Raw genomic sequence first — 20741 nt, forward strand, 5'->3', positions numbered from 1 at the left:
GCGATAGCTCAAGTTTAGCTCCTCCCACTCGAGCATCACAGACGCGGATGACATCACTCGCTGCCATGAAGCCCCTCGGCGCCCCCCGGCTTACTGGTGGACGGAGAGGGAAATGCGTTTTCAGGGAAGAGATTTTTTCCAGATTTTCTCTTGATTAATCAAGGTCTCTGGTGAGGTCAGTAGTATTTGGCTTTCAGTGCCTGAAATCCTGCAGTGTAAAAACTCTTGATGTGTGTGTGTGTGTGCGTGTGTGTGCGTGCATGTGTAAAAGGCCTGGTGTGTGTATATGTGTGTGTGTGTGTGTGTGTGTGTGTAAAAGGCCTGGTGTGTGTATATGTGTGTGTGTGTGCATGTGTAAAAGGCCTGGTGTGTGTATATGTGTGTGTGTGTGTGTGTGTGTGTGTGCTGCATGTGTAAAAGGCCTGGTGTGTGATATATGTGTGTGCGTGTGTGTGTGTGTGTGTGTGTGTGTGTATGGGGGGGGGTAACAGTAAGCACTCACCTGTTGCCGGTTATTTGGGGTGTAGGGGAGCAGTGTGGACACATGGAACATCAGCTCATAGTCCTTATAGGTGGTGTAGAGGGAGTGTGTTCCAGTGGAGTCCGCTGAAATATCCCAAAAAGAGACACAAGGGTCAGAGACACGCGCACACACACACGCACGCACGCACGCGCACACACACACACACACGCACACACACACACACACACACACTATGCTCACACTAGGTCTTTTACACACGCAAACACGCACACACACACATATACACACGCACTTCGATATGAGAGAGCTGGGCATCGTCGTCCTCATAATGGGCGGGGCTACCATGTTCTGCCAATCACTTGTACGGACGAATCAAAATGCCTTTCTCTCCATGGCATAACACTGTGATTGTGTAAAATAGGCCCTCCCCTCTCCCTCTCCCCCTCCCCCCTGACGCACACCTGTCTCTGCAGGGCTCACAGAGCTGTTTGCAGAGTTTAAGGTGATTAAAGGATCACTCGGTGTGAAGAAAGCACACGACCGCCAGTCCTCTCACTTTCCCGCTCCGTGGGCGAACAGGCCGGCGAATGGCGGCTTTGTGGCGGGAAGCAGCCGTCTCCGCGCGGCCTCGTACGGATGGGAGATGGGAAAACTCGGAATTCCGCAAAGCCAGCTGTGACTCAGCGGCTTCAGCAAGCGGAGGTTGTGGGAGGGGCTCAGATGTCTATGAGGCCCATGCTGTGTTTTTATCCTGCGCCGTTACGAGTGTGTTTGTGTGAGAGTGTTTTTATGAGTGTGCATGTGTATGCATGTGTGAGTGTGTGTGTGTGTGTGTACAGTACGTGAGGCTCTTACTCTTGTGTGTGTGAGTGTGTGTGTGTGTGAGTGTGTAACTGCGTACGTGAGGCTCTTACTCGTGTGTGTGTGCGTGTGTGTGTGTGTGTGTGTGTGTGTGTGTGTGTGTGTGTGTATGTATGAGTGTGTTTTGTGTGTGTGTATGTGTGTGTGTACAGTACGTGAGGCTCTTACTCTTGTGTGTGTGAGCGTGCGTGTGTGAGTGTGTAACTGCGTACGTGAGGCTCTTACTTGTGTGGTGTGTTGTTGTGTGTGTGTGTGATGTGTGTATGTATGAGTGTGTGTGTGTGTGTGTGTATGTGTGTGTGTACAGTACGTGAGGCTCTTACTCTTGTGTATGTGAGTGAGTGTGTGTGTGTATGTGTGTGTGTACAGTACGTGAGGCACTTACTCTTGTGTGTGTGAGCGCGCGTGTGTGTATGTGTATGTGTGTGTGAGTGTGTGTGTTTGTATGAGTGTGTGTGTGTGTGTACAGTATGTGAGGCTCTTACTCTTGTGTATGTGAGTGAGTGTGTGTGTGTATGTGTACAGTATGTGAGGCTCTTACTCTTGTGTATGTGAGTGTGTGTGTGTGTACAGTACGTGAGGCTCTTACTCTTGTGTGTGTGAGCGCACGTGTGTATGTATGTGTATGTGTGTGTGAGTGTGTGTGTTTGTATGAGTGTGTGTGTGTGTGTGTGTATGTGTTTGTATGAGTGTGTGTGAGCGCGCATGTGTGTGTATATGTATGTGTGTGTGTGTGTGTGTGTGTGTGTTTATATGAGTGTGTGTGTGTGTGTGTGTACAGTACGTGAGGCTCTTACTCTTGTTGTCCAGCTGCGCTCTGTACTTGCTGAACCCTTTGAGCCGGACTCTCTGCCCCAGCAGGTCCAGGAACTCCTCGAAGGCGGGGCCGGCGCTCTCGTTGTTGTACATCTCCTCCTCCGTGCTCTGCCCCGCCCGGCAGTACAGGATCCCCACCTTGTGCTGGAAACTCAGCTGAGAGAGAGAGAGAGAGAGGAGAGAGGGGAGAGAGAGAGAGAGAGAGAGGGTGAGAGGGAGAAAGAGAGAGATTCAAACACATCCACCATAACAGAAAATTAAAATCATGCTGAGAAAACATTATTGCCCTGTTCTGTGTGATTGGGGCCAGTTAATATAACGATTTCCGATTGGAAAAAAAAAATACTGGAGCTCTCAGTGCACAAGAATCAGGTTTTTCACAGGTGTGGTCGGGGTATGGGAACATTAATGGAAATTGGTAGATTTTTGCCATGATTCTGCTCTCTGTAACTGTGACTGATTCTCTGCCACACAGCTCCCATAAGAGGCGTCTGAACGCCTCATCCTCAGCTGCTGAAAAGACGATTCAACATCACCCCCCACCCCAAAAAAGGGTCTCTTCATTAAAATACCGCCCCCCCACACACACACACACACACAGACACACACACCCTCCGCCTCCTCCTCACTCTGAGAAGAACAATGGCCCATTGAAATTCAATTTCCCTCTTTTCTGAAGCGGCTGACAGGCTCTCACGCGTGTGTGAGCGCGTCGAGGAACACGCACGCATGTAACCCCCCCTTCTGAAGAAAAAAAAATCATGAATGATAGAACAGAGAACAGAACTGATTCATAAACATGGAAAAAAACAGAATGAGAAGATGGCAGAGCTTCCGTTATGCCAGAGAACCAGCATGTGTGTGTGTGTGTGTGTCTGTGTGTGAGCGTGTGTGCGCGCGCGTGTGTGTGTGTGTGCGCGTGTCTCTGTGTGAGTGTGAGTGTGTGTGTGTTGTGTTGGTGTGTGTGTGAGTGTGTGTGTGTGTGTGCATGTGTGTGTGTGTGTGCGGTATGTGTGTGGAGTGTGTGTTGTGTGTGTGTGTGTGGCGTGTGTGTCTCTGTGTGAGTGGTGTGTGTGTGTGTGTGTGTGGTGTGTGTGTGAGGTGTGTGTGTGTGTTGTGTGAGTGTGTCGGTGTGTGTGTGTGTGTGTGAGTGTGTGTGTGGCGTGTCTCTGTGTGGGAGTTGTGTGTGTGTGTGGTGTGGTGTGATGTGTGGTGTGTGTGTGTGTGTGTTGAGTGCGTGTGTGTGAGTGTGTGTGTGTGAGTGTGTGTGTGTGTGTGTGTGGGTGTGTGTGTGTGTGTGTGAGTTGTGTGTGTGTGTGGTGTGGTGTGTGTGTGTGTGTGTGCGGTGTGTGTGTGAGTGTGTGTGTGTGTGTGGTGTGTAGTGAGTGTGTGTGTGTGTGTGTGAGCATGTGTTGAGTGTAGTGTGTGTGTGAGGTGTGTGTGTGTGTGAGTGTGTGAGTGTGTGAGTGTGTGTGTGTGTGTGAGTGTGTGTGTGTGTGTGTGCGCGTGTCTCTGTGTGAGTGTGTGTGTGTGTGTGCGCGTGTCTCTGTGTGAGTGTGTGTGTGTGTGTGTGTGTGTGTGTGTATGTGAGTGTGTGAGTGTGATGTGTGTGTGTGTGTGTGTGTGTGAGGTGTGTGTGTGTGTGGTGTGTGTGTGAGTGTGTGTGTGTGTGAGTGTGTGTGTGAGTGTGTGTGTGTTGTGTGTGGTGTGTGTGTGTGTGTGGTGTGTGTTGTGAGTGTGTGTGTGTGTGTGTGTGTGTGTGTGTGTGTGTGTGCGTGTCTGCTGTGTGAGTGTGTGTGTGTGTGTGTGCGGTGTCTCTGTGTGAGTGAGTGTGTGTGTGTGTGTGTCCTGTCTGTGTGAGTGTGTGTGGTGTGTGTGTGTGTGTGTGTGTGGGTGTTTGTGTGTGTGGTGTGTGTGGGGTGCATGTGTGTGTGTGTGTGTGGTGTCTCTAGTGTGTGTGTGTGTGTGTGAGCGTGTGTGTGTGCTAGTGAGTGTGTGTGTGTGTGTGTGAGTGTGTGATTGTGTGTGTGTGTGAGAGTGTGTGTGTGTGTTTCTGTGAGTGTGTGTGTGTGTGTGAGTGTGTGAGGTGTGTGTGTGTGTGTCTCTGGTGTGTGTGTGTGTGTGAGTGTGTGTTTGGGTGAGTGTGTGTGTGTGTGCGTGAGCGTGTGCACATAAGAGCCTCACACAGGGAGGCAGATGACAGGGCTCCAGCAGGGAGGGACGGTAATCAGACTCAAAGGTGATCTCCGATGGCACCGCGCCGTGATCCCTGAATTATTTATGGCGCTCAGAAATGCCAGCGAAACGCCTGCAGGGCAGCCGCTCCAAACGGCCTTTACCCCGCCCCCGCCCGTCACACACAGGGGTCAAAGGTCAATCCCACCGGGCGACGGATCTCCGGACGGGAGCGGGGCGTATAATAAATCCCAGGGACGGTCTGGTCTCCGTGGCAGCGGGCAGCGCCACTCGCATCCCTGTCACTCAGGACGAGCGGTCCCCTGTGCCGCTGCCATGGCGACGCTGCCATGGCGACACCATCACGGCGAATGCCACTCGGGGAAAAAATGTGCGCCGGTTCAAATGGTAAGAAAAGGTGGAGTCAACGAAGAGGAGGGGAAGGGGGCACGGGTGAATTCTGCATCTTTTCTTTCTTTCTGTTCTGTCGCTTGATTTTAGTGGCCCTCGCAGCCTGCTATCCTTTGCCACAAACCTTAAATGAATCAGTTAACCAGTCACTCCCCCTTGGCCTCCTATGTTACCCCCCCCCCACTGCCCCCCAGGCCCAAGGTTACCAATTCAGCCAACTCAACTGCATTCAGACAGCCCATCAGAGGGCACCTATCTCTCCATGGAGCCAACACAAAGCATTCTCTCCTGCAGAATCTCTCTCCCTGTCTTTCTCACTCTCTAACCCCCACTTTGCCCTCTCTCTCTGTCTCCGTCTTTCTGTCTCTCTCTCTCTCTGTCTCTTTCTTTCTCTCTCTGACCTCCAGGGCCTGAACCCTTCTTTTTTTTTAACTGCTCGGTCCAACCTCCTGTCAGTCACAGAGACGTCTGCCTGTCTGCCCTGCCCGTGTAGCCCGAGGTGACGAGGAAACTGGAACTACATTTAAACCAAAAGCACAGATGCTGTTAAAACATCTGGAAATCGCCTCACCTGAGGGGCCTTGAAGACAATAATGTAATTAAATGAGCCATATTAATTAAGCTGAAGGCCAACAGAATCCCTGTGGCACTAAAGAGTCATCTTGTGACACAAGTCTGAAAATGACCTATAAAAGAACAACCTGCGATTTGGAGTAATCGGGGCTGCTCCCTGTTTGCTGGACAGATCATTTTTTTTGGGGCCTGTAGACTGCGTTGTTTTTACAGAAACGCCAGCAAAGCTAACCTGCTGCACTAACCTGCTGCGCTAACCCGCTGCGCTAACCCGCTGCGCTAACAGCAGCCGTTGGGATTGAGCTTAATTCACAGCCCTCTAGATTCCAAGTGCAACAGGAAACACCATCGCGTACAACAAAAACACCAGAAGCACTCGCTGGAACTGAACCTGGCACCTGAACCGCGGGCCTAAACGCGTTAGAAAGCCGCCATTAATCTCCCGAAAAAAATGGGAGGCGCACCCCGAGAGCGCACGGGAGGCGTCGAGCGAACCCAGACGCAGAGAGGCCTGTCAGCGCTAACCGCGCGAGCAGATTAATCGCTTTCTCCGAACAGCACGACCACCAAATCGGCGGCAAACGCAGCCAGCGAGAACGCGCGCGCTCACGGCTAACCGGAACGCCGTTTACTTTCCCTTTTCCTCCCTAAATTCAGCCATCTCGCATGTCACTGGGACAAGGAACGTTCCCGCTTTAAGTGCCACATTCTGGCCACCTGACACCTTATCTCCACCCATCTGACCTTTGACCTCAGAGCGACAGTCAGTTGAGCAAATCATCAAGAGCGTCGTTCCGCTTTGCTAAACTCCCATCCTCAGTGTCTCGCAGTAGGGGACATCCAGGACATCGAGACAGAAGGTGTCTCACGCAGGGTATCTGATACACAACCACCGTTTTGGCATGACAATTTAACACGGCTAAAGATTTAATAAGAAACGTTACTTTACAAATCATATTTTTCGACATTGCAGTTGAGTTCTGGGACGAGAACACGCAAAGCTTTTTCATTTCCTTGTTTCGAAGCGACGCGTCCTCACAGTAGCGGGAGACGACCCCGTCAGAGGGCAGCTGGCGGGAGGCGAAATGTTCGCGGCGCATTACGACCCCGGCCGCCACTCAAGCGTCCCCGCTTGAGCCGAGAGGTCTCAGCCCGGCCTCTCGGCGCGCACCTGCCCCCCCCCCCCCTCTCCGGCGCTTTACCGCGTTCTCACATCCTAGCAACCGAGCGCCTTTCGTCTCCGCGGGCGGCTTCCTCCGCGCGAACATAACGGCGCGTGGCGACGGAGGCGGACCGGCGGGTCTCTCATGACGACCGTATCGCCGTGGCGACTCTCAGGAGCACCCAGGCAGCGGGAGAGAAGGCAAAAAATGAGCTGTCCTGCCGTTACAGAGCAGGCAGGCGAACCCTTCAGTTCTGGGACGAGCAGGAGGCTGAAAACCTGCTCAGCTCAGCACTTTTACCTGGTTCTGCATGAAATCTGAACAGCTGCTTGTCTTTCTCAGTGAGTTTATGGAGAGACAAGCTCTGCAACCCTGGTGAAGAACATCCAGATAGAGGAGGTCATTAGATGTGTATATGTGTGTGTGTGTGTGTGTGTGTGTGTGTGTGTGTGTGTACGTGTGCTTGTGTGTGTGTGTGTGTGTGTGTGCCCACATCTCATAAACGCACCATTAATAAAGCCCCACACCGCAATCTAGAGATGCTTAGCACTTAGCCACATTCTCAGAGCGTCTCTGTCAAATCACTTCATCACGAGGAGGAGGAGACGTCTTCATCGACTCATCACCATCGCTCTGGGGCCCCCCCCCCTCCCCTCCTCCTTTCTGTCAGCAGTCTATATCAGGAGAAAAAGGCTCAATTTCCCGGGCGTAATCCCATAAACAACGATTAAACGTCACGGCCGTCTGCTCCGTATCCGGGAGGGACGCTACGCCCGCGAGGGCGCAAATGAAATGCCCCCGATCGACGCCCGGCGATCGATTTGGGGAAACGGCGGTCGGAAAAAGGGAAAGGGGCGTTTATTACCGATGACGCTGATGAGGAGATGAGGGGGTCGTCTCTAATGAAACGCTCCTTCCTTCCGCGCGGCCCGTCGATATGCGCCGGATTACCCCCCCCCCCACCAGCGTCTCCTAATCGAGCCTGAGGAGCGGCTCAGGTTTCGGGGCGCTCGATTCCAGCACAGCACCCGTTCCCCCCCCCCCCCCCCCTCTCCGTCCCCCCCCCCCCCCCCCCCCCCCCAAACCAAACCACCTGGAGACCACAAATATTTTTAGCCGTGTCGATACGGAGCCCGCACAGACTGAGTAACACGACCTTAATGCTCTCCGCGTTTGATTTGACTTCCAGACGGGGAGAGGAGAGCGAGAAAAAAAGAGAAAGAAATAGGAGTAAAAAGAGAAAGAAAGAAAATGAGTGGGGGAAAAATAAGAGACACGGAGAGAAAGGAAAGGAGAAAAAAAAGAGATAAAAAATGATAGGGAATGAAAGAAAATGAAAGAAAGAATAATGGCGTACAAATTGAAAACACAAACCCGAACAGCGCATATGTCTCTGTCGATCTGGCGCTCGCTCGCTCTCACAAAGACTGAAAAACCGAGGAGACGAATCCACCCGTCTGCCTGCCCTGAATTATGGGCTGACGATGCTGCCGCTCTTACCAGAAAATACGCCTTTCTGTTACTGCAGGAAGAGCAGCTCGGCGTTTGAGTTCTCTCATACGACCTCGACTGGAATGGCTCTCTCGAAAATTTAAGCCAATTTTTTTTTTTTGTTTATTTAAAAGAATCCCATTAGATGAGAGCACATGTCAAGTGGGATAAATTAAACGTAAACTTTCAACCCAAAAGCCAACAGCTAAAGTTCTGGCAAGTCATCACAGTCAAAAGAAAATAATAATAAAATAAATAAAATCATTTTGAAAGATTCAAAGACCTCGTGAAATTAAAACCCGATGATCGTCTCGTCGAATCCCACGCTAACTAGGCTACGGCACCGCTGCGTTTCCACGGCGCCGCCCTTTAAACGCGAAATCCCCTGGAGCCGTTAAATTTAATAGCTACAACATCGTTAGGGGCGATATCCATTCAAGGACTGCACGAATGTCCAAACTGGACGGCTGGTTATGAAGGATGCATTATGTGGCCTTGCAGTGTGACACTCACATAAATTACAGCCATTGAGTTACAGTAATTACAAGCTTCAAATAAGCGAACGCCAGACCTCAGCTATAACACAGCGATTCATCATACCCTACTAATGACACGGCGTATTAAAATGGCTATTCATAAAAGTGCCCGGGTGAAATTTTGAGTAGGAGCAGGAGAGCTGACCCAGGATCAGTTTTCCCCTGTTCACAGTTTAACCATGTTCATTATGAGCTCAAATGCTAAACTCATAACTGATCCTACATCAGCACTCTGAGATATGTTTTACTTAGTGAATTACTGGCCCTATAAAACTCAGATAGGACCCCTCAGGGATGCTGGAGATCAGTTACAGAAACAGAACTCACAGAAGTGCCCATATAAACCCCTGTGTACAGGCATACTCTGAACTGATTTCAGATCAGTATTGATCACACTCCTCCCCGTGTACAGACACACTCTGAACTGATCTCAGATCAGCCTTGCTCACTCACCCCCTGCTCGTCCAGCTTCAGCAGCTGCTCGGGGACCTTGGGCGAGCTGATGGCCAGCCTCAGGCACGGGATGTTGAGCTCGGGCACCACGTACTCCAGCACCTCCTTCAGCGGGAGGCCCCTGGCCGTGCCGTGCTTCGCCGTGGAGGGCACCGCGTCCTCCAGGATCGCCCCCCGCAGGGTGGTGAGCTTCGGGGGGGGGGGGGGGGGGGGGGGGGCAGGGAGGGAGGAAGAGGGAGAGAGAGAGACATTAACATTTAAGATTTTAATTTGGGTAACTTGAGATCTGTGAGCTAATCACACTTCCCGTTTTCTTACGAGGAAAAACACTCTCTGCAAAGAGAGGGAGATTGAGAGTGAGAACCAACAGAAGAATAAATTAGATTTATGCAAAAAGGACAGAAACCAGACACTTTTTTGAATAAAAACTGAAAAAAAGCTTATTAAGCCAGTGTTCATATGAGAAATTCGTTGTAAACGATGTTAAAGACACGCATTTCAGGTCTGACAAGACTGTAAGGGAGTGCAGGGTGTGGATGAACTTAATTTCTCTTCAGCAGTGGATAAAAAACATTTAAGCAAAACGGATTTTTTTGTCTCGAATCGAGCTGGAGTTCACTTAAAGTTTTTAAGAGAGAGAATGAAGGAGGGAGGGAGGACCGGAGAGAAGAGAACGAAAGAGAAAACGACAACGTTAGCGGGCCCCCTACACAGGCAGCGGAAGAACCAGCGAACGGCCAGCCAAAGTGAGCGGGAACTGATGTTGGCCCAGCTGCAGTGGGGACAGCAGATTTTTTTAAAAGCGCAGGCTGGCTGCACTTCTCCCCGTGATAAATTATTGAGCGCAGCTTAGCTGAAGAGGATGTCACGTCGAGTTCCGCCGTTTGTCTTCCTGCGGCTCCTAAAACGGACCTGAGCGGTCTGAACCCTGAGGTGCGGTGTTTCACCAGGAGCGAATGACAGCGAACGACAGGGTTTCACCCAAACACACGGTTTGGGCTGAGCTGCAACCCAGCCGTCAATCACCACAGCTGTCTGAACCAATCAAAAAGACTTTTCTCCATCTGCTCCAAACACGATGTCAGGACCAGCGGGTGACTGACAGCATATGTTGCTCCGCCCACTCTTGAATTCACGATGCCTCTTTCATCACCGATCATGACCGCCTATCTCCGCGGAAACCCGATAGCCAATCCTGCCCCATATAGCCCATACGAAGCTAGGCCACGGTGGGGAAAATCGACAGTTACCGACATCGGTAAGAATGTGGATGTGGGGGGAAAAAAAAAACATTTTGACCTTTGACTTAATCGGGGGCATAGGGGGCTTTTGGTTGGGGGGGGGGGGTGCTATGCTATATGATTTAGCTCAGCGTTCTATTAAGGCCGCAAATCAATAGAACGTGTTGCTCGTGCACTTATGGAAATCGATAACGAACGCAGCCTGTAATCACGCTGTCAGCACGTGCACACCCTTCTCTTTTAATCTAAACAAACATGTGGGAGGACGGCGGCGCTTTCCGGAAAGAACAAACACCCAGCGCGCTCGGGGCGGGCAGCGAAGAGAGCTGTGGGATTGAGGCAGGGGGTCTGATTTTACAGAAAAGCGTGCTTTTCTAAACCAGACATGTTCCTTCCCCTCTTCCATCAGTATTACTTCAATAATTCAGAGTGGAGGCTGGGCACGGTCTAACACTAAGGGCTGTGTGTGCGTGTGTGTGTGTGTGTGTGTGTGTGCGTGTGTGTGTGTGTGTGTGTGTGTGTGTGTGCCTGTGTGTGCGTGTGTGCATGTGTGAATGTAAGTGGATGTATGTATCTAAACATGTGTGCATGTATATGCTTGGGTTAATAAAATGTGTGTGTGTGCGTGCATGCATGTTTGTGTGTGTGTGCGTGCGTGTGTGTACCTGTATTGTGTGTGACCGCATGCACAATGTGAGTGACAGGGAGACAGAGATAGAGACGATAAAGAGCGTGAGACAGAAAGACAAAGAGAGAGAGTGTGAGTGAGTGAGTGAGTGAGTGAGAGAGAAAAAAGATAGAGAGAGTGCAAGTCCCCCATCAGGCCTGATAAATACTGGTGATACTCCAGCCTTCCAGCTTCCACATGCCACACTGAAGCATCGTAAGAGATCTTGGGCGATGCCGCCGCCGCTGACGCTGTTCAAGAACCCTCAGCTGCACGGGCCACGGAACGCCAAGCAGGCGTGTAATGTCCCCGCGCCATCGCCATGGCGACAGAGCGACTCCATTACGATGTCGTGCCGAGATAATGTCACATTCCCCCCGCCGGACCCCCTTTTCACCCCGGGCTGGGACTGCTGACGGGCGCACGCGCTACGGTTTGGTAACCAAACCGCTGGGGCAGCACTTTTATTCTGCTGTCGGCAGATTCCAGCGGAAAAAAAAATAAAAATAAAAACAACGCAATCCGAGTTTGTCCTGAGAAAACCCGAATCCGTGTTTGCTTCTGCCGGGTCCTTCAAGACCAGACTCTGTCGATAGGAGATCAGGCAAGGTGAAGCAGGAAGTGAAGTGAGGAGAAAGTGCTCTCGGTCGGGGGGGGGGGGGGGGTGGCGGAGTTCTGTGAATGCTCATTCGCTGAGAAACCCACTGACTCAAAGTGGCCCCCTCAATCTGCACAGCTGAGAAACGGCGAGCGGGAGAACGGCATTCGATAGAAGAGAGAGGGAGAGAGTGGGAGAGAGAGAGAGGGAGGGAGGGAGAGAGAGAATGAGAGAGAGGGAGAGAGAGAGACACAGAGAGAGAGAGAGGTAGAGAGAGAGGGAGGGAGAGAATGAAAGAGTGAGGGAAAGAGCCATAAAATGTGTCACTTTGATGAGCAAATGATACCGCACTAAGCGTGTGATAATTCCTTCAACTTGCTTTTTTCGGAAGGACTCTGTTTTCGAAGGTGATACCTGTTGACCGAATCCTGTTTTTTACCAGTAATGTGTACCTTGGATCCGAAGGCGCTAGTTGTACTGCCTTTGCCGTTAATGTTTTACCCCGCTGGTCCTGAAGGCGGCTGTACGGTTTTTGCCCTTAATGTGTTACCCCGCTGGTCCTGAGGGGGGCTGTACGGTTTTTGCCGTTGATGTTTTACCCCGCTGGTCCTGAAGGCGGCTGTACTGTTTTTGCCGTTGTTATCACTGTTCCTGCGCTGGTCTGCGAAGGTTACCCAGCCCTGAGTCTGTACTGTTTCTGCCGTTGATGCTTTACCTCGCTGGTCCTGAAGGTGACCCGGTAGTTGTACTGTTTCTGCCGTTGATGCTTTACCTCACTGGTCCTGAAGGTGACCCGGTAGTTGTACTGTTTCTGCCGTTAATGTTTTACCTCGCTGGTCCTGAAGGTGACCCGGTAGTTGTACTGCGCCCCCTCCTTATCCTTCCCATCGTCCAGCTTCTCTCTCCGGATGCTCACCGCCACCGGCCCCAGGTTCTCGTCCACGCCAAAGTAGTTCTGGTGCTCTGGAAGGTTCAATGGCAACATTATTTTACATTTTTATAATATTTAAGTGCTCATATCCAAAGTGACTCTTCACTGTGAGCTTTACTGAAGAATTTAAGGACACAACGGCAGTGCCCCATCTAGAACCATAGAACTAGCTTTGAGTTACAAGGCCTAAATTATTACACTGACGTCCAATAAAAACACACCACTAACAGCCATCTAGGAGACTGTTATCCCTACCCCTCCCCCCTTAACTCCACACCCTGTCCATTCCTCCAATCAGGCTTCAGTGTCAGCATTTAACTCCAGCCCGCAGGCCTTTCCTCCAATCAGGCTTCAGTGTCACCTAAAAAAGTCCCTGATTTATTTTCCTTCCACAATGTTTGTAATTATCTGCAGTCGAACAATTTAAATAACAGTAGAAAAGGATGGGCAAACAGGCTACAGGATTCTGGGAGTCAGAACAAAAATGAAAGATTGGTGAGGGGAAGGGGGGAAAGCGGGGGGGATGTTAGGTTAGGTTGATCCCACTGAGCCTTCTTCCAGCAAGACTAATAGCTGTCCTGTGTTCACCGCATAAACAAGAGCACATTTCCAAAGTCTAAACAACCAATGTCCATTTGGGGGAGGTGGGGGGGCGGAGAGGTTCAGCAACGTGAAGTATCCCAAATACCCTGAGTGCTTTTAAAGGGGTTTGTTTCTGTCACTCACCCAGCGACCCATGTTTAAATGTGAAAAACGACATCGCTAATCTCATACAAGTACACAAGGTCCACGCGGGGCCTGGATCTTTATCGATTCTTAAACTTTTTCGGCTGGCAGTTGTCGACCTCTCCTCTGTGAGTTTGCCCCCTTGCTGGCCGTGCGGAACAGCAGCGGGTCTTCGGCGGAAATCTAGGGCTTCCTGTCCCACTGGGAGGGTCGTGCTCCCAAACCTTTTTGGGGAACCCCTGGCGTTAAAGAATGAACTCCACACTGGCATTCCCCTTTTTTTTTTTTTTACTGTATCAGGAAATGCACACAAAATGGCTTTCGTGTGGCAAGATGAGTGAAGCCTGCTAGTGCCTCCCACTGGTCACTGCATCGCGCACTCTGGAGAGAGCTGAGCTTGAACAGATCGAAGGGCGCCCCCTGCTGGTCATGCACAGTCAATGAGTCAAAGGAGTAGCTACAACATGGGGCTCAAAAAAAGAAAAAGAAAAAGAAAAAATGGGGCCTTTTTGCAAAGAGGTTCTAGCAGGAAATCTGTGGAAGAGTCATGAGCAGAAAAAATTCCAGGCCAGTGGTGTTTGCTCTTGGACCTTAGAGAGGTGCAGGACACTGCCGTTTTTTTTCCACATTAAAATTAGTGGCCAATTAAAGTCCCAAGAAAGCAGGTGAGGTGAGTTAACAGTGTAATCAGCTGCTTTAATTCATCAGTTAAGCACTGAGTGCTGAGGAAAAACCTGCAGCTCCCCACGGGCGAGAATAAATACTCCTGCATTGAGTCAGCTAATCACTAGGCCTTAGAACAGATACACAATAAGCCCACATCATTCACCCCAATTAACCGGGAAATGTTTTTTTTTTGTTCTCTAAAATTGACTATTATTCTGTGTCTATGTCATCATTGTATTGTACATGAGACAATGGGGATATGACTAGTTTGGACACTGCCGTGCGTAGCGCTGTAAGCCTGGACAGCTAGGGAAAGGAGGACTTGACTGACATTAACACTGTATTTTTGTATTTTGTACCCATCTGACATTTTATATTTTATATGCATGTGTATCCATTTATCCATCTGAATGCTTGCTTAGGCAATTCAGCACAGTATTTCACAATTTAGCACAATTCAGTATTTTTGCTTTAGGGTGCAATGGTAGTGCCCCACCTTAGACTCAAACCTGCAACCTCTGAGTTACAAGCATAGGTCCCCATCCATTACAGTACAGTGTCACACACAGCACCCAGTGGGTTCAGAACCTTGTTTTTAGTGGATCGAGGGTGGTCAGAGTTTGGAGCCTTTTAAATGGTTGCAGTTGGCTTGAGGTAGGGCGGTGGGGGGGGAAGGGGAGGGGGTGAGGGTGGGGTGGGTCGATAGGATCAATGAGTGGTCATAGGTGATAAAAGCCTGCCACTGTTGTGGGATGGTGGGATGGGGGGGTTTGCGGGGGGGGTCAGACAGACACCTGTAGAAGAGGTGTTGACAGGCCTGATCTTTCTCTTGCTTCCTCTCCTCCCCCCCATCTGAATTTCTCCTCTCCCTCTCCTTGGCCGGGGCACATCACATGACACCCCGCCCCCCAGACGGACAGGATTACCGCGCGACCCCGAGGCAGCAGACCTCCCGACAGAGCCGTCGCCCCTGGCAACGCGGCTGTCCCGGTCACGCGCTTGGCGGAAAGGCACGCCTGTGCCACACCGGGTCTTCACCGCGACACCGGCAGGTCTCTCTGTCCTGAGTTAATTACGCTCAGACAACCGTCAGAGAGGAGGGGGGAAAAACCGCCATTTCCGCCCCCTTTAATACGAGGCCTGCTGCGTGAAAGTTCCTGCATTCTGGAGACCGGTTTTGAGTGATTTATTTGGATGTAAATCTGCACATCTACAGTCAAACCAACGTGTTCCCTTCCTGCCTCTTCTTCTCCCCCCCTCGTCCCTCCCCCCATTACCTGGAAGTTCCGCTCCTATGGATTTTGCTGACACTACTATAAAAAAAGCAAACCTTCAAGTGGTCAGCATTTTTTTTTATTTTTTACTTACCTCGATACAGGTTAAAGACGTCAAAATAAGAGCACGTTTGAATCCTCTACTCTACTCACATGCAGCAATGCCCACTCACTGCATATGAACAGTAATTTTGCAAATTAAAAGCACTATATATTCATTTTTTTTCCCATTTCCTCACTCGCACGGTCGCAGAAATCTGAGGGGGTGAGGAGAACCACAAACCTCGAAGTGTTTCCGTAAACAAAAAAGCAGGGAGGCATCTATTTCCAAAACATTCCATGGCGGAGGAGGATAACTCTGCAAGGGGAGCAGGAGAGGGGCCGGAAGGGATTTCAGGTTTTACAATCGGTGTGACACCAAATGCAAAAAAAAAAAAACTAAAAAAAAAAAAAAAAAACCCGAAACCCGTTCCACCAGGCAGTCGCGCAAGTAAGCGCCATCTCTGGATGCCCGTACGGAGGTTTCGATCAAAATCCGGGGGAACGAAGCACCCGTTTTGACAGCTGAGGAGTTTGGGATATAGGGGGGGGGACTGCTGAACCTCCTTCTCCGAAAAACTTGCTTGACATATCGCAGCACCTGACAAGTACAGATACCACATCTCCCCCCAGGGGGAACACCCAGCTCCAAACCCCCTCGGGAAGCCCGAAGGCACAACACGGAAACAATCCCCCTTTTGTCCGCAGAACCTTCCGGGCTAATCCGCAGACGCATTCCTGGTAGTCTGCAAGAAAATCTTCCGAGAGACATTCCCGCAATCGGCAGACCCCCGAGCTTATCGCGAGCGCTCCCACACGTCGGACACAAACTTCCCTGTTTTGCCGGCGACAAAAATAAACTTCCCCCCCCGAAAACAGGGCCTATAATTCATTCGCTCTTATGCACCAGAAACTACAATGCGCTTCATATCTGTACAGAGCTTTTCAATAGATTGCAGACACTTTACGTAAGCAACAGATAAACAGACACAGAGAGGTGCATTAGTCAAAAACGAGGAGCACAAAGACAAGCGTTATGAGTCACAGCGGACGTAACAAAAGGCTGTCGAGTAGTCCTAACCTGCAGGCCTCACTTTTGCGGTACAAACACTTACCGTAGGGAATAAATTTCTGCAAAAACAACGTTTGTATCGCGTTCACTTTGACCACAGGTTCTATAAACTGAACACAGATTCTATAAACTTATTTACATATAAATAGATATGAATGCGCTTGTGGCCTCATCTGCAGCCGCGCTGCATGTCTGCTACAGGAAGCTTGCTGAGGTCGTTCTGAAGCTTTCTCATGAAGATAAAATTAAAAAAAAAGAACCAGACAGAACAGCCAGACAGTACTGTGACCCTACACAGGCCCAACCGGGCCTCTCAACATGTTGGTGTTCGCCTGCAAGCAGAACTGGCTTATAAACTGGGTTTCCTGGGTTACACATGTAAACTCAGCTCCGCCTCACCTCTGTTGTAGAAGTACTTGTGGTAGTAGTAGGCCCCCAGGTCGATGTGCTCGATGATGTAGCGCTTGACCTTCTCCCGGTGTATGGGCTGGTTCTCGCGCGGGACCTCCAGCACGGACACGCCCGCGTTGGTGCAGTGGGAGCTGAGGGAGGACTCGAAGGAGCAGTTCTCCCCCGCGCTGTAGGGGGCGGCGTTGGCCCGGGAGAGCGAGATGCGCCTCTCGCCCTCGCCGCCGATCTCGTTGCGGAAGTACGGGCAGCTGAGGACCAGGCCGCTGCTCTTGCCGTCGCCCTCGTCCGCGTCCGGGTTCTCCTTGGAGTTCAGGTCCTCCCGGCTGCCCAGCGGCGATTCGCACGCGGGCACCGCGCCCCCGATCCCGCCCCCGGGCCCGCCCCCTCCGCCGGCGATCTGGTACTGCGAGGCGGCGGACGCCCCGGTGGTGGTGTTCTTGCGGCGGCCCAGGTTGGCGCGGTTGGCCACGGCCTCGCCGATGTTGAAGAGGACGCTCTGCACGTCGTAGTGCGCGAAGCACTTCTGGAAGTTCGGCGTCCGCCGGTCGTCCTGCTCGCCGCCCAGCGAGGAGAGGCGGAGGAGCCCGTCGCTCTCACTCTTGATGGTCCGCAGCTTCCGGAAGAGCGAGGTCTCCGAGCCCTCCGACGAGCGGAAGCGGCGCATGAAGGACTTCTCCCCGGCAACCCCCGGCCCGCCCATCCCGCCCCGGCCGTACAGGAGCGAGCCGTCGGCGTAGTCCAGCCCGGCGATGTGCACGATCTCGCCGCGGGCGATCTGCGCGGCCGTGTGCAGGCTGGGGGAGAAGGCGGTGTCGTAGCGCAGCAGCTCGGGGAACCCCAGCGGGGGCACGGCCCGGTGGTCCAGCGGGTCCACCCGATACCCCTTCAGCAGGGTAAAGAAGCCCACGTCCCCGACCCCCAGGCCCTGCCGGTCGATGGACGAGGTGCTGCCGTACTCCCGGTGCAGCGACGCGCCCGTGTTGGGGTTGACGGCGTTCTGGTCCAGCAGGTCCTCGGCGTCGATGTCGCTGATGGTCACGTCGCTGTTGCTGCGCTGGCGTATCGGGTGCAACCCCATCTTGAGCGGGGAGGCGTGGTCCAGGAGGTCGCCCAGTAAGTATTTCGCGTCGGGCAGCTCTGGATCCGGGCCTACCCTGCCGCCTTGCTCGTTAACTTCCATGCTCTCGTCCGATTGGCCGTTATGGTAGCCAATCATCAAGCTCTCATAGTTTGGGGGCGGACGGCCCTCCCAGGCCTCCTTCCGCGGGGGCCACTCGGACACCCGAGCCCGTACGCCCATTTTGGGCATGGCTGGCGTGCCCTGCACGTTGGAGGTAGGCGGTCCCATGTTCCCGTTTAAGGCTCTAAGCTTCTTATTAAACAGGTCATCTGACTGCATAATTTCCCAGGATTCCTCCAGCACCTCCCGCTACTCCGACGGGCTTCGCTCTGTCGTCGTCCTCTTCGTCTGCGGCGGCGGCCTGGAGGCGGAGGGGTCGCTCACGCCCTGCGCGCAATCCCCGTGCAGGGTGGGATTTCGGGACCCCTCTCCATCGCACCACCGCAACTCACCTGCCGGACCCTCTCCAGAGGACCTCTCAAAGGGTTTCTCCGCTTGCAGCTTCCAAGGAAGGACCCCGTGTCGAAGTGTCCCAGCTTATCGCAAGTCCATAATCCACAGGAAGGGGCGGGGCAAAGCGTTCGCCGTGCAAAATTTGCCCTCCGCAAAGGCGGTGAAGTGTTTTCGGGAATGAGCAGGGAGAGCAGGGGTTCACGTGTCACAGTACCGATGGTAGATCGGGACAGCGGATGACCAATCAGGATCCTTCAGAGATCTGCACAAAAACACAGACGAGAAAGAAGAAAGTTTACAACCGTTTTTTTTTTTTTTTTAGATCTGGGGAAATGTAAAATTTCTCGAAATCCAAAAAAAAAAATGCCTTTCAAATTAGTAGCATAGCGGGAGAGAAAAACATTAACACAACGCGCGCAATTTTTTAATTCACAAAAGACACATAATGCATTTGGCTGCTGCATGATGGGAACAGTAATCCTCCCTGCATTCACACGAGGCTGAAGGGGGTGATTAAGCGGCCTGTGCTTTGTCGGCACGTTTGAGGGAATTCCACGTTTCAAAAGCAGCCCTTTTTCAGATGCGCCTGGCTCACGGACGCCAGCCAACTCAAACACTGGCGCAGACGGACGCGAGAGAAACCCGAAGACCCCAGCCCGTGGGGGACAGAGAGCCCTTTGACAACTTCCCGGTGGTTCCGGATTCATTTTTAAAAATGGCGCATTAGCAGGAAATGCGTTTTACAACATATTAATCATCACGCAACGTATGAATAACACATCTGCTTCATGTGTGTGGACACGATATGTGCCTTCTTCAAACAGGCACAGCTCTTGTGCATTATTCTGACACTAGCATTACATTACATTACATTCATTTGGCAGACGCTTTTATCATGCATTTCATGGTCATAGACAACTGCTAAACACAGGTTCAGTAAGGTACAATACTTATTTTGTACAGCTAGTTCTAGCCAAGAACACAGTTCACACAGTGAACACTATACTGACCTAACCTCTACAAAACAAACTAGGCAGAAGAATAAGCTACAGTATTAGGACAAATACAAATTACGAAAAAGTGCTGGGATGGGGCAACATGTAACAAGTGACATGAAAGGGGGGGGGGGGGGGTTGTTTTTGTTTTTTATTTATTTTTTTTTAAAGAGTGAAATATACTAGCAGGAGGAGGTATGCTGGACCCCGTGCAGAAACAGAGCCGATTCTAAATGTCTGATAGATCTGAATCGTGCTACTCTTTTTCCTCTCCATGATGAAAGGGCCTTCGGTGAAACCGCCCCGATCCCTTGTTTTATCACCGAGCTCGCGGAGCAGAAAGGAAAACCCATTATGGGTATTAAATAACGTGTGGCTGGAGCTCAATGCGCCACTTCAACTTCTGGCGGCGAGGCATTTAACAAAGACCTATTACAGGAAGCCTAAGCCATGCACATGAATCACCTGCGAGTATCACTTCGGCCCCGCTCTGCGGCTTGGGAAACAGGAAAGAGAGCGATGGGATATGGCGGTGGTGGTGGGGGGGTTAGGGTTAGGGTGGGGGGGAGGGAGGGCTAGAGCCAGCAATAATATTTCCCAAAAGGAAGCCCTTAGAGACAAAAGAGGTCTTTTTTAATAGCCGGGGTGAAGGGGGGGATAAATAAGATTATGATTGTTGTAGACGTTTGCCGTTAAAATGGAATGTTCGGCCCCATCGCCGTTGGAGACGAACATTCCTTGTTCCACGCAGTTGTTGTCAAAAAAATGAATGCATGCAAATGCAACACACCCACTGATAATATATTCTGCACAATGCAGCCCATTTTCCACCTGCGCCATGCCCTCTGAGCTCTGCGCTCCTTGCCTTTGGTCTAATAAACACCAACACTGAATAGCCACACCCAGCGCGCCCACACGCCTGACTGCGTCCACGCGCCATACGACATGGATTAGGAAAACAGAGCCCTAACTGTGCCTGACTCACCCGAGGCTCAAACCTCCCTGTTTCTAATCATGAAGGAGAAGCGAGCCACTTTGCTGGACACACATCGCTCTGGCTCCCAATCCCAAACATCTAACCGCAGCCCACTCCATTTTTCCCCCTTCAATATTGCCATGTTGAAATTTTATTTTCTTCTCCCCGAGGGGGAGAAAGTTAAACATGTTGTATTTCGGGAGGTTATAAAAAGCGCAGGAAAGTCTGAAGAACAAATGCCAGAACAGTAAAAAAAAATAAAACAAATAAAAGTACGCCACCGGGTTTGGTATTAGGACGTCCGCAAACCCATTTTTTCTTTGGCAGCAAGTTAGCCTACATCCTGATCTATTTTCGGGACGTTTGGTTCCTGGGGAGGGGGGGGGGGGGGAGGTGACTGTTGTTACATTTGGCGTGGGAACAGAGCAGCCTAACCCAAAAAGTACCCCACACCAACCCGGGCAGAACCTGCCTGCACCTTAGGGACCTTTGGATACTGTTAATAAGTCACCCCAAAGACTTTTGCCCGCCACAATGGCAGGTTTTGTTAAACCGAGGTTCCATGACACAATCGCGTTGTTTTATTAGGCCTATATTTTGCCATGAAAG

The 20741-nt window shown here is 51.3% G+C and overlaps 1 protein-coding gene across 5 annotated transcripts in view; it reads right to left on the bottom strand.

Moving 5' to 3' along the window:
- The window catches only part of LOC135244776 (signal-induced proliferation-associated 1-like protein 2), a 129641-nt gene that overhangs the window by 55816 nt on the left and 53084 nt on the right, over positions 1–20741 (bottom strand). For all 5 annotated transcript variants that reach the window (XM_064317370.1, XM_064317346.1, XM_064317339.1 and 2 more), the window contains exons 2-6: positions 16577–18423; positions 12299–12432; positions 8964–9152; positions 2143–2317; positions 503–606 (exon numbers count right to left, since the gene is read on the bottom strand). In XM_064317370.1, the coding sequence (XP_064173440.1) occupies positions 503–606; positions 2143–2317; positions 8964–9152; positions 12299–12432; positions 16577–17987 (2013 nt within the window). In that variant the 5' untranslated portion in view covers positions 17988–18423. The remainder of the gene's footprint in view (positions 1–502; positions 607–2142; positions 2318–8963; positions 9153–12298; positions 12433–16576; positions 18424–20741) is intronic.

This window comes from Anguilla rostrata, chromosome 2, assembly GCF_018555375.3.
Source record: "Anguilla rostrata isolate EN2019 chromosome 2, ASM1855537v3, whole genome shotgun sequence".
Taxonomy (NCBI): Eukaryota; Metazoa; Chordata; class Actinopteri; order Anguilliformes; family Anguillidae; genus Anguilla; species Anguilla rostrata.